The following is a 12,991-nucleotide window of genomic DNA, read 5'->3' as shown; positions in this document are numbered from 1 at the left end:
GTGGTTTTGTTTACATTCGGGATGAGGCTCGAAGCTCGTGTTTTTTTTTTTTTTTTTTTCTAATTAATGGCGTGGGATTCTTTGTTTAGGAGGTGGGTGATGTGGTAGTAGGTGGGGATTAATGGGACTTTTAAGAGTAGAGTGGGTATAAGGCAAAATATGTGAGAGTTATCGCGAGGGACAAGGCATCGCCGAGACATTTTTGCTCGTTATCAAGAGTCCAGGTTTGGGATAAATTTGCGTGGGAGAAGGGATTATTGCCTTGAAAAGGGCATATTCAGGAGTGAGTGGGTGCTTGTAGATGATCTGTGCATAAACAAAGGGGTATACTCAATATATAGCATGCATAAGCTGAAATAACCTTGAAATCGTGGGTCCCCATGCTGACTCCCTCTCTCTGTTACCATATATACACATATTCATTGATGGTAATACTAAGACGGCTGCTGTATATACAGCCATGAAAGTTTCATAACATTGTAGACTGTCGGTCATAGATATTGGCACTGTTGGTAAAATCATGGGGATGCCACTGGTTGTGAAGTAATTAAAGTTCAGGGGTTGCACCATTTAAAAATTAAGCAAATTCACAAAACCTTGTCATTGTGGAACCATCGGACATGTTAACGACATTTTGAGCTCCTTTGGAAGGCCACAGATGGATAAATGATACCCTCATCTAAGGTTGTCTTAACCCCTATGATCTGGATGTCATGACCATCGTGCCATGAAAAAGTTTGGCTTAAGAGATGGGTGAACATACCATCATTTTAATTTGGTCGTGGGCTGGGATGACATGAACTTAACTGTCGCGAGCTTTGGCTGAAGTCCTTTGCGACAGGAATGACTCTCCACTAATACACTAAGCTCTTGGAGGGTGATTAGACTCATTTGGTATTTAGGAAGGGGCTTTTGCATTATTTTCATCAACGAATGAGCGTGGCATGTACTGTCCGAGAGCCAGGATGTGGAGAGCGCCGGCTCCAGGGAGGATGCTGTTTCCATGCTCAGCATCCTATTCCTGCCTGTCATGACTGGCGGCACAGGTTGTATTACACAAAATTGAATATAAAAAAAAAATAATAATAAAAATGGCAAAATTCGTAATTATTGTTAGTATTACTGCACTGAGTTATGGACTACCTAGATAAATGATATGGAGTCTATTCAGGGAAAACAGTCTGTTACTATCTGGATAAATCAAATCAAGTGACAAATATGGACATTAGAAAACAGCAAAAAAGCTAAAAATGCTCTTGGAGAAAGAGAGGAAATTACATTGCAAAAGGGAGGTATGGAGCCTCGTCACTGCACTTGAGTGTTCACATTTGCCCGTCCTACAAGCCGCACACCTGTCAGAGTGGCTGCTCAAGTAAACCTAATGCCCGTTTTTTGGGCATTGGCTGGCAGTGAAGCATCTGGATCCAATGGGTTAAAGCATATATATTTAACACTCTCAAAGATTATTTTATATATTTTTGTCTGTTTACATGTTTTATAATGAATCTTTAAATAATTTTGATACCAGTGTATGCAAAATGTTACTTTTCTAATGGAAATCTACCAGATTTTTTTTTACTACAACTATCATTTCAATCCTAGTTGCAAATTGAACTGAATGTGGCACAAATTAAGTGTGACTTTACATACAACTTTGTATTCAATTTGGGGGAAATTACAAACTCAACATTAATTTAGTGTTTGTGTTGTCATGGTTAATACTTTGGTATGTACTCCTAGTGATTTGAGTGAAGATTAGATTTCAAAAGGCAAGAGTTCTAGTGTGGTAAATCAGAGGAATGGGGTCTGGGAGCTTGGAAAATACTCCCAAGGGAATGGGTCTAGGGAAATACCCCAGGGGAAGGGAGGTCTTTGGGTTTGCATCTGGTAGGGGGTTAAGGATGTGTGTGCATGTCTCCCTTCTCAACTTCCTGTCTTTACCAAAACCATATCTAATAACTCCTACTCTTTTCAGGTTATCGTGCTCGATCAGCGTACAAACTGATCCAGCTCAATGCCAAGTATCAGTTCTTGCAAAAGTCCAGAGTATGCATCGATCTGTGTGCAGCTCCTGGATCATGGATGCAGGTTGCCAAAAAGTACATGCCAGTGTCTTCCTTTATTATTGGCGTGGACAGGAATAGGATAGACCCGATCTATGGCTGCCTCTCCATCCATGGTGACATTACCACAGAGAAGACCAGGTCTGAACTGCGAGGCTCGCTGAAGACCTGGAAAGCAGATGTTGTACTTCATGATGGCGCCCCAAACATGGGTGGGTGTGATTTGGAAATTTCTGACAATGGTTTTGCTCTCAAATAAATTATATTTTGATCTAGAAATGAAAGTCAAAGGTAGAAAGATAATGTGGCATATTTGTAACGCCTCTCTGAGGTGAATTGTCATGATGATATTGAATAAAAAAGTTTTAATAGATTGATATTTAATTCATGTTTGTTTTTTTCCAGGTAAGAACTGGATCTACGATGCATACACACAGAATCTCTTGGTACTCCATGCTTTCAAATTGGCAACTGAATTCCTGAACAAGGGTGGTTACTTTGTGTCAAAGGTCTTCCGGTCTAAGGATTACTTCAAATTGGAATATGTATTTAAGAAGTTCTTCAAGAAGGTAATTGTTTTCTGATGTGTATATATACTGTAGATGATAAAATAGATAATTTCATCAGTACTTTCTTCCTGTATCATGTGTGTCACAAAATGCACTTATTGTTTACTTGAAATTGTTAGGTTTCTGACAATTTGATTATGTGCTTACTTGGTATAGGTCTAGTGTCATCCAGTCATCACTTAGGTGACTCGGTAAAGGAAAAAATCAAGTGCATTTCTTTTATGTCTTTTCTGTCTCAAATTGAAAACTATGAAGTTGTTTGAAACAGAAGGCTAACATTATTTTGTCTGCCTTCTAGGTGGAAGCAACAAAACCAGATGCATCACGTTACGAGTCTGCAGAAATTTTTGTGGTTTGTCAGGGCTTCCTTGCCCCAGATAAGGTTGATCCGGAATTCTTCAGTGCCCAGCATGTCTTCAATGAACTTGACCTTGAACCTAAACCCAAGATAAATTTATTAAGAACAAAAAAGGTATGTATTTGTTTTGCCAAACTGGTTCTTCTCATTTCAAAAGCATGATCCCAGGTTCTGAGGATTGTCATGCAGCTGTACATTGATTTTTAGTTTAGTTTTCATTTTCATGTTTTCATTGTTTGTTACCACTGCTTCTGAAACTAAGAATCACTTCCTTCTTTATGTTCCTCCAAAAATGAGTATTGAGGAGGTTGTGGAGAGCATTCATGCACTTTGCTACTTTGATTGTCAAATCCCAAGTACAAGAAATGTCAGTAAGAGTATAAGGTTTTAGAGGTTATAACAGCTAACCCTCAGGATAGATTGCTATATATCATATTCTTATGTAAAAGAATATAATGTGTATTTAGCTTTTTTAATAATTATCTGGATGTATTAGTCGTAAAAAGAGGCAGCTCTGAGGAAATACGCCATACAGCACCGCAATAGGCATTTGCACTGTTCACTGGCCCTGGAAAATAGACATGTACAGTTCATTCCCTGTACATTCCATCCTGGCATCAGTGGGTTTAATTATATAACTGATGAAATACTTAATGTTTATTTAAGCTTATACACCAAGAGGCCCAAATAGAATAGATAATTAGAGATTGTTGCCAAGACCAGAATTTTCATGCCCTGCAAGGATTCATGATGCAAATAGTTTTTTAATTTGATTTACATATTTTTTTTTTATTAACTCAAATTTTTATATTTTAGGCTCGTGATAAGGCTGAGGGATATGAGGAAGGTGCAACCATAGTCCACAAGAAGGTTCCGGTGTCACAGTTCATTCATGCAGAAAACTTCATGGAAGTTCTTGCAGATGCTTGGGAGGTAAATATTGGTTCCTTATGTGTATACCTATTTATATAAGTGTACAAGAATATAGAACTGTGTGTATAAGTGCAATATGAGAACTGTATTGAAAATATCTTATGTATACTGTGATTATTTGACAGATTTTTTGTATAGCCATTTTTAGCTAATTTTGCTCACAAGTTTTCTTTGTACCTGTAGTTAGAGTTTGACGACGAAAAGGCAAAGCAACATCCACAGACTACAGAAGAAATCTTGGAATGTTGTAAGGACATCAAAGTTCTTGGAAGAAAGGAAATCAAAAAGCTTTTAACCTGGAGGAAGAAATTGGCGGTAAGTGGTATCCTCTGGTAAAGACGAGTGTAAATTATGCAACTGTGAACTTTAAGATCTGTGTCCTTCTGTTTGTTTGTGTTTTTATGTGACTGAGTTGGGATTTTTTCTTCAGGATGAATATGCAAAGGATCAAGAGGCAAAGAAGAAGGAGCAGGAGCAAGTACAAGAAGCTCAAAAGACTCCAGAAGAACTCAAACAAGAGGAGTTGCAGAAGATTGATCAGCAGATTGCAGAAATGGAGGTGAGGAAAGAGAAACCATTTCATGCAGAGATTTTCCATGTTATAGGTTCATGCATTATGATGAAATACATTTGTTGGGATGAAAGTTTGTTCTTTTTTTTTTTCTTTCTTTCTTTCTTTCAGAACAACAGTGTTTTAATTGACTGATTTTTCCTTTTTTTCTAAAATTCCAGCTTTTAGCTGCCCATGAACAGAAGAAAGTACTCAAAAAGAGACAGAAGGTAGTGCAGAAGCAGCTGCAAAGGTTACGCCTCAAGACGCTCATTCCAGGTGACCAGGGGCCTATAGATGAGTCAGAAAAACATGTTTTCAGTCTAAAGAGACTGGGTGAAGTAAGTATTGAGATGCATTATGTGCCCTAATGAATATGTCAAGGAACCCCCAGTAATTAGCAAATTATGTAAAAAAAAAAATTACACATTTCAAGTATGTAATTTTGTTTTGTTAAGGATTTGTCTTTCCTTATTACAGATGCGTAGTGTCGATGAAATGGTTGACGTGTCTGCTGATAGTGTTCCAATTGAAGAAGCGGCAGCACAGGAGAAACGACCCAAATTTAGGATGGTCAGACAAGGGGAAGAAGTATTAGATGAAACTGGAAGGTCAGTGATTGATGCTAATTTATAGATTTATTTTCATGCATTCCTCCTCCTTCATCTTCTTCCTCCTCCTTCATCTTCTTCCTCCTCCTCTTTTTCTTCTTCTTCTTCTTCTTCTTCTTCTTACTCTTCTTCTTCTTCTTCTTCTTCTTACTCTTCTTCTTCTTCTTCTTCTTCTTACTCTTCTTCTTCTTCTTCTTCTTCATACTCTTCTCCTCCTCCTCCTTACTCTTCTCCTCCTCCTCCTTACTCTTCTCCTCCTCCTTACTCTTCTCCTCCTCCTTACTCTTCTCCTCCTCCTTACTCCTCTCCTCCTTCTTACTCTTCTCCTCCTTCTTCTCCTTCTCCTCCTTCTTCTCCTTCTCCTTCTTCTCCTTCTTCTCCTTCTCCTCCTTCTCCTCCTTCTTCTCCTTCTTCTCCTTCTCCTCCTTCTCCTCCTTCTTCTCCTTCTTCTCCTTCTTCTTCTCCTTCTCCTTCTTCTCCTCCTCCTTCTCCTCCTCCTTCTCCTCCTTCTTCTTCTTCTCCTCCTCCTCTTCCTCCTCCTTCTTCTTCCTCTTCTTCTTCTTCTTCTTCTTCTCCTCCTCCTCCTCCTCCTCCTCCTCCTCCTCCTCCTCCTCCTCCTCCTCCTCCTCCTCCTCCTCCTCTTCCTCCTCCTTCTTCTTCTTCTTCTCATTCTCATTCTCATTCTCCTCCTTCTTCTCCTTCTCCTTCTCCTTCTCCTTCTCCTTCTTCTTCTTACTCTTCTCCTCCTCCTTACTCTTCTCCTCCTCCTTACTCTTCTCCTCCTTCTTACTCCTCTCCTCCTTCTTACTCCTCTCCTCCTTCTTACTCTTCTCCTTCTTCTTCTCCTTCTCCTCCTTCTTCTCCTTCTCCTCCTTCTTCTCCTTCTCCTCCTTCTCCTCCTTCTTCTCCTTCTCCTCCTTCTTCTCCTTCTTCTCCTTCTTCTCCTTCTTCTCCTTCTCCTCCTTCTCCTCCTTCTCCTTCTTCTCCTCCTTCTCCTTCTTCTCCTTCTCCTCCTTCTCCTCCTTCTTCTCCTTCTTCTCCTCCTCCTTCTCCTCCTTCTTCTCCTTCTTCTTCTCCTTCTCCTTCTTCTCCTCCTCCTTCTCCTCCTCCTTCTCCTCCTTCTTCTCCTCCTTCTTCTCCTCCTCCTTCTCCTCCCTCTTCTCCTTCTCCTCCTTCTCCTTCTTCTCCTTCTTCTCCTTCTCCTACTCCTTCTCCTTCTCCTTCTTCTTCTTACTCTTCTCCTTCTCCTTACTCCTCTCCTCCTTCTTACTCTTCTCCTCCTTCTTACTCTTCTCCTCCTTCTTCTCCTTCTCCTCCTTCTTCTCCTTCTCCTCCTTCTCCTCCTTCTCCTTCTTCTCCTCCTTCTCCTTCTTCTCCTCCTCCTTCTCCTTCTTCTCCTCCTCCTTCTCCTCCTCCTTCTCCTCCTTCTTCTCCTCCTTCTTCTCCTCCTTCTTCTTCTTCTTCTTCTTCTTCTTCTTCTTCTCCTCCTCCTCCTCCTCCTCCTCCTCCTCCTCCTCCTCCTCCTCCTCCTCCTCCTCCTCCTCCTCTTCCTCCTCTTCCTCCTCTTCCTCCTTCTCCTCCTCCTTATTAGAACTTCTTCTTCTTCTTCTTCTTCTTCTTCTTCTTCTTCTTCTTCTTCTTCTTCTTCTTCTTCTTCTTCTTCTTCTTCTTCTTCTTCTTCTTCTTCTTCTTCTTCTTCTTCTTCTTCTTCTTCTTCTTCTTCTTCTTCTTCTTCTTCTTCTTCTTCTTCTTCTTCTTCTTCTTCTTCTTCTTCTTCTTCTTCTTCTTCTTCTTCTCCTCCTCCTCCTCCTCCTCCTCCTCTTTCTTCTCATTCTCATTCTCATTCTCCTTCTTCTCCTTCTTCTCCTTCTCCTTCTCCTTCTCCTCCTCCTCCTCCTCCTCCTCCTCCTCCTCCTCCTCCTCCTCCTCCTCCTCCTCTTTCTTCTCATTCTCATTCTCCTTCTTCTCCTTCTTCTCCTTCTTCTCCTTCTCCTTCTCCTTCTCCTCCTCCTCCTCCTCCTCCTCCTCCTCCTCCTTCTCCTCCTTCTCCTCCTCCTCCTCCTCCTCCTCCTCCTCCTCCTTCTCCTCCTCCTCCTCCTTCTCCTCCTCCTCCCTCTCCTCCTCCTCCTCCTCCTCCTCCTCCTCCTCCTTCTCCTCCTCCTCCTCCTCCTTCTCCTCCTGCTCCTCCTTCTCCTCCTCCTCCTTCTCCTCCTTCTCCTCCTCCTCCTCCTTCTCCTCCTCCTCCTCCTTCTCCTCCTCCTCCCTCTCCTCCTCCTCCTTCTCCTCCTTCTCCTCCTCCTCCTTCTCCTCCTCCTCCTCCTCCTCCTCCAACTTGGGCATTTATATGCTTTTGAAATTCCTTTAGCAAGGAAATTAGAAAATATTTGCATGCAGTAAATTGTAAGGTTGTTAGTTTTCTGGGTAGTGTTAGTCATTCCTTGTTGAAACATTTTCAACTTTGATAGTCGACATATAGTTTGACTTGATTTTGCTGTGGATTAGGTGTAGGCCTAACCATAGACATGATTTATTAATATTTTTTTTAAGTTTGTATAGGTTAATGTTAACAAACAAGGCAATGCAATTTGAACATACTCTGATATTTTAATCTATTGACAGTGGTTTTATCGACTGTCCAATGTAGTTTATAGTGAATTTTGTTGCAAAAGGATGGCTCCACAGGTGCTAAGCCACCAAGGAGTCAGTTAATAGGCTGTAGACAGCATCTGACTTCCCTGTTCTTTGACCCCCACCCCCCTCCCATCAGCTATTAATGTCAGCACTTTTATCATTATTATTGTTGACAGTATGAATATTGCAATGTTGTTAAGATATTAATAACAATAAAGATAATCAGATAATAAAAAGGAATCTCTCTCAAAATCAAGGAAAAGGGTGAAGATAGATAGATAGGGCTAATAATTGACTCCTTAGTAACTAGCATATCTCTGTGTGGACACAATAAATGGAAATTACCCAGAGGACAGGGTATGTATGTCATGCCATCTGTAGTCAGTGGGTTAACTGATTCTTTCATTTCCTTTGTCCATCAGATGCAATGATAGTGTACTAGCTGATCTACCAACAGATTTTTATGATGAATACTAACTTGTATGCCACAACAAGAGTTTTACTTTGCTTGCATCTGGTTGTGTGGGTGACAGCAATAGGTGTATTGATTTTTTTATTTTTTTTGTTGCAGATATTATGTGAATCCCAAAGATTTAGTGGTGGAGGAGGAGGAGATGGAGGATGAAGGCCTGGGTCTGAAAGCAGATCCTGTGGCCAGGGCTCCTGTAGATGTCGAAGACTTGAAAACTGGTGAGGACAATCCTCTGCTGACTGACCTGGTTGGGGACCAGGAGGAGGCTAAGAAGATCAGGAAGGCAGAGATGTGGTTTAATCAGGCAAGTGATTTTTTCATCTGGTAACTCTTTGAGGTTTCATTAAAAAGGACAGATATATGTCTTTGGTTTGACAGATTAGGAAAATAATATTGCAAGGTGTGTTATTTGCAATGTTCCTTATTATTAAGTGTTGTCCTCTCTCACAGGATATCTTCAATGACGTAGAGAACGATGTTGATGATGATGTTGGTGTTGAATTAGCCATCAGGGAATACCAATCCAGGGGAGGAGAGCTGTATACACAAAAGGAAGCAAAAGAGAAGAAGAGAGACAGCAAAGGCAAAAAGGTATGTAGTCCAATTTGTGAAAGTGTTAGGAAGGCTGTTTTTAGGTTGCTGTGAAATGCTGATATTATCTAAGTGGATTTCCAGTTTTGTTGAATGGTTAGGAGACTTGCCAGTGTTATCCTTTGCTGAGGACCGTTGACTTTATTCCCAATGATTCCCCTTGCAGAAAGGTTCCGATTCAGATTCTGACTCTGACTCAAGCATAGACTCTGAGGAAGAAGTGTTCACTGATGCTGAAGACCCCGACGATGATGCAGAGCCCAAGGCTAAAAAAGCAAAAGCTAATAAGGAAAATGAACAGCCACAGGTCGGACCACATTTAGCTGCTGGTGCTGGTGAGTAGCGTTGTTTTTTTTTTTTTTTGCATTACTAGTGTCTTAGATGAAATATGAACAATGATATTGTGAATGCATAGAAATTTCATATTGAGTGTGTATTGAATTCTTGTGGTTATTATGATCAATAAAGGTGTTTTTTTTTACAAGTCTGTAGAATATGATTATGGTAACTAGTGACGTGATCATTGTTATGTTTTGAAGCGATATTGACTGAGCCCTAACTTGTTAATTTATAAGAAATAGATTAAAAACTAAGAAGAATAACCTAAACTGAACAAATTAAAATGTTTTTTTTCTGATGAGAGAGAGAGAGAGAGAGCCCACATCTTTCAGAACTTAAAATCAGGAAGGATTTTGAGCTAGAGGATTATTAGTATTGGTCAAGAATTTTTCCTTAAAATGTAGTCTAGGGAATTTTCACCATCGCACACACTTGCACACTTGCAAGCCCATCCATGCATACATACATTGTTTCCTTTTTCCCCACAGCCATCAGAGAAAAGGATAGGGAGGTCCCACTAGATCCAGAAGGCCTTGCATTTGCAACAAAGATGATTCATTCCAAGAAGACCAAAAGGGATATTATCGATGCTGGATGGAATAGGTAAGTGAATACATGTTGAGCACGATAGGTGTTGGGATAAGCAGAAGAGAAAAGGAGGGAAGGAGAGGTAAGAGAGAGAGAATGGGAGATTGAAAAAATAGAAGGGATATTACTGTTGTAATGAAGGTGTACATTTTATTTACATATTTTATTAACTCTCTTGTGAGGACTAAAGGGTACATTGCAACCCACATATGTGAACTTATGTCTAATCAATTCAAATCTGGAAAAATATTACTAAAATATATATATATATATATATATATATATATATATATATATATATATATATATATATATATATATTGGCAGGATATGAGTTTTGTTAAAATTGTCTAAAAAGCTATTTTAGATGTTAATTTACAAAATGGTATGAACAAAAATTGTTTCAAGTCCATATGCAGCATTTTCTACGTGTCAGCTGCCCGTTAACAACCCATTTACAGAAAGTTCATGGTGAATAGAGGGATGGTTGGGCAGCAAGGGCTCTGCATATGACACAGGGTTTTAAGTCTGGCTACAGTGCTGGTAGTATAAAGATATGAAGTAATTTATATCAGTTATGAATATTTACAAGATCCTTGTAAAGTGCACTATATAACTATTTAACTTTATATAAAAAATAAAGTAATGGAAATATAACACTACAAGATGTGGAGTTTGAACACACATCATATCCGAGGCGGTGATTTGGCTTGATGTACCGAACTCCCACGCTCAAAGTCGGCGCGTTACCATTGATCACCAAAGCATAGTTTTTTTTTTTTTAAGTTTTCTACACCCGTCACCAAGGGGTTAACTGAGTGAGGGCCTGTGGGCATTTATGTGGGGCACAGGGAAAACTAGCTATTGATGTTGGCAAAATTGAACTACAGTGGACAGTACATGTACCTAACATCGTTGAGTTTAAAAGGTCTTACACGACAATTTCCTGCTACTTTTATTTCTACTATTACTTGAACTTATTTCTTCTTTTCTTAAGTAAAAAATATGTTGGAATTTACATGGGAAAATTGGTAATCAAGCCATGTGAGGAAACTCCAAAGTGTAAAAGTATAGTGCTATTAAAATCACACATTGAATTTTTTTTTTTACCATTTTCTTTCCAGGAATATGTATGGTGATGAAGACTTGCCAGAATGGTTTGCAGCAAGTGAAAATAAGTACAACAATAAACCCGTAGAAGTTGATCCAGTAGGTTTCCCATTTTGTCTTTGAAAATTACTAGTTTTTCTTTATATTAGAATATATCTATCAAGCTTTACTGATCTGTGGTATTAAACATACATATGAAACACATCTATGAAATTTATTTCAAGGCTAATATAATGCAGCACCATTCAAAATCAACTTTTTCATTTCCAGGCTGATTTAAGAATGTATCGTGACCGCGAGAAGGCAGTCAATGCCCGTACACTAAAGAAGGTAGTAGAGGCAAAGGCTAGAAAACATCGTAAGGTGAAGAAGCACATGGAAAAGGCAAGAAAGAAGGCAGAATCTATCGCTACCAATGCAGAGATGACACAGAGGGAGAAGGTGTCACAGGTGAAAAAGTAAGTGTTCAGACAAAATTTGCTATTATTTTCTGTGCAAACTCTGACTTGAACCTAAGAAAATAAGGCTAGAGAAAATGGAATGCATTAATAATACTTATTTTTAAAAAACAGGTTGTACAAGGCTGCGATGAAACCCTTGGAGAAGAAAGAACGAACCTACATTGTAATGAAGAAGACCAATCAAGGAAAGAAGCCAAGAGGGGCAGGCAAGGGTCCATACAAGCTGGTTGACAAGAGGTTGAAGAAGGATATCAAGGGGAAAATGCGATCCGAGGGCAAGAAGGGCAAGACGGGCAAGATGGGCAAGACAAAGAGAACTCCCAAAAAGAAGGCGAGGAAATAAATTTTAAAATGATAAATATTTCTCTTTTTTTGTACAATTATTAGACTTCAAGGAAAAACAAACATTTTTACTATAATATTTGGTGTAGTGATTATTGTTGCAATTATTACATAGTTAATAATTTATAAGGTTGAGAGAGAATGTTTGAGACTTTCATATATTTTTTTTGTTGTAGAATGAATGACAATCCACATGGAATGTACACAGATAAGATTACAAATGTGGAAATATTACTGTACATTGTTCAAGAGATTTTGTGGAATCACAAAGCTTGTGCTACTCTGTATTATCAAGTATGAATGTTTATTAAATTGTTTGAAAGATAATTAGTGATTATTATTAGCCTTATTAACCTTGGTATAGATTTATTAATATGTGAGCTTTCCCCTTTGGAACACTTCTATTCCTTTCTGCATTATCTCTGCATCTCTTATTTTATTATGCTGTTGCTGTAACAAGTTATTTCTACAATCTTCCAAACAAGGTCTTTAAAAAAAGATATGAAAAGTTATTTACTCCAAAAAAGTAGCATAATTGTTACTTGCCATTCGTTGGTCATCATTCATCCACAGTCATTCCTGTCTCTCAACTCGGTCTATTATTCGTTGAAAAATTTCTGCAGTGTCAACATCTACAGGTCTTTGAGCAGCATATTCAAAATGTAGCAAAGCCCCTGGGTAAGGAAGGTTTATGGTTCATAAGCATTTGGGTAAAGTATTGTGGCAAAAAAGGTAAATATGAGTTGATTAGGGAATGTGGACAGGAGGGGATTAAGGAGAAGGAAAGGGGGTGAGGAAAAGACCATGCCAGATTTCTTGAGGCTAGGGCTATGCCCCTCACGACAACAGCAGGGAAAGGATTTGGGGGCACAGTCATTATATATTTTTTTTGTAGTCTTGAGTAAATAACAGAAGAAAATGATTCAGTCTTTAATTTTCTTTTATTTATGCATGAAGACTTCAGTGATATGCACAAATATTACATTTCCATTAATTTTACATAGAAATATACTTAGAAGATCCCCTTTTTTTTGCTAAAGTTTAAAGTCTCTTCCTTTAATAAGGAAAACAACCCATAATCCTTGCCTGCTGTTGTGGGGAGCTTAGGATGCACAGACTGGGCCTAATGAGGGAATTACCTCTACCTTGGACCTCAGCCTTCAACCTCAACAAATTTTGCATGGTCTTTTTTTCTCCCCATTTTATTTCTTCATCTCCTCCTCCTGTCCACTTATCCTAATCGCTGAACTCATTTTTACCCTTTGCCACAGTACTTTACCAGAGTGCTATATGACCTACAATGTCTAGCACATTTATTTAACCATTAACCATCTAGAACAAGTTTGTAAACAATAAATCTATTTATTCAAACT

General features: G+C 39.1%; 1 protein-coding gene across 1 annotated transcript in view; it reads left to right on the top strand.

Annotated features, from left to right (window-relative positions):
* Window positions 1-11,945, top strand: part of LOC125029237 (pre-rRNA 2'-O-ribose RNA methyltransferase FTSJ3-like) — a 12,170-nt gene extending 225 nt beyond the window's left edge. The window contains exons 2-16 of the mRNA XM_047619130.1: window positions 1,976-2,275; window positions 2,469-2,632; window positions 2,931-3,104; window positions 3,807-3,923; window positions 4,107-4,238; window positions 4,354-4,482; window positions 4,656-4,814; window positions 4,954-5,084; window positions 8,287-8,491; window positions 8,638-8,778; window positions 8,945-9,113; window positions 9,606-9,720; window positions 10,830-10,914; window positions 11,086-11,273; window positions 11,388-11,945. Of these exons, the coding sequence (XP_047475086.1) occupies window positions 1,976-2,275; window positions 2,469-2,632; window positions 2,931-3,104; window positions 3,807-3,923; window positions 4,107-4,238; window positions 4,354-4,482; window positions 4,656-4,814; window positions 4,954-5,084; window positions 8,287-8,491; window positions 8,638-8,778; window positions 8,945-9,113; window positions 9,606-9,720; window positions 10,830-10,914; window positions 11,086-11,273; window positions 11,388-11,619 (2,441 nt within the window). The 3' untranslated portion in view covers window positions 11,620-11,945. The remainder of the gene's footprint in view (window positions 1-1,975; window positions 2,276-2,468; window positions 2,633-2,930; window positions 3,105-3,806; window positions 3,924-4,106; window positions 4,239-4,353; window positions 4,483-4,655; window positions 4,815-4,953; window positions 5,085-8,286; window positions 8,492-8,637; window positions 8,779-8,944; window positions 9,114-9,605; window positions 9,721-10,829; window positions 10,915-11,085; window positions 11,274-11,387) is intronic.
* The last annotated feature ends 1,046 nt before the right edge of the window (window positions 11,946-12,991 follow it).

This window comes from Penaeus chinensis, chromosome 9, assembly GCF_019202785.1.
Source record: "Penaeus chinensis breed Huanghai No. 1 chromosome 9, ASM1920278v2, whole genome shotgun sequence".
NCBI classification, from domain to species: Eukaryota; Metazoa; Arthropoda; class Malacostraca; order Decapoda; family Penaeidae; genus Penaeus; species Penaeus chinensis.
Note: the sequence above shows the minus strand (reverse complement) of the source record. Positions and strands in the feature narration are given on the sequence as shown.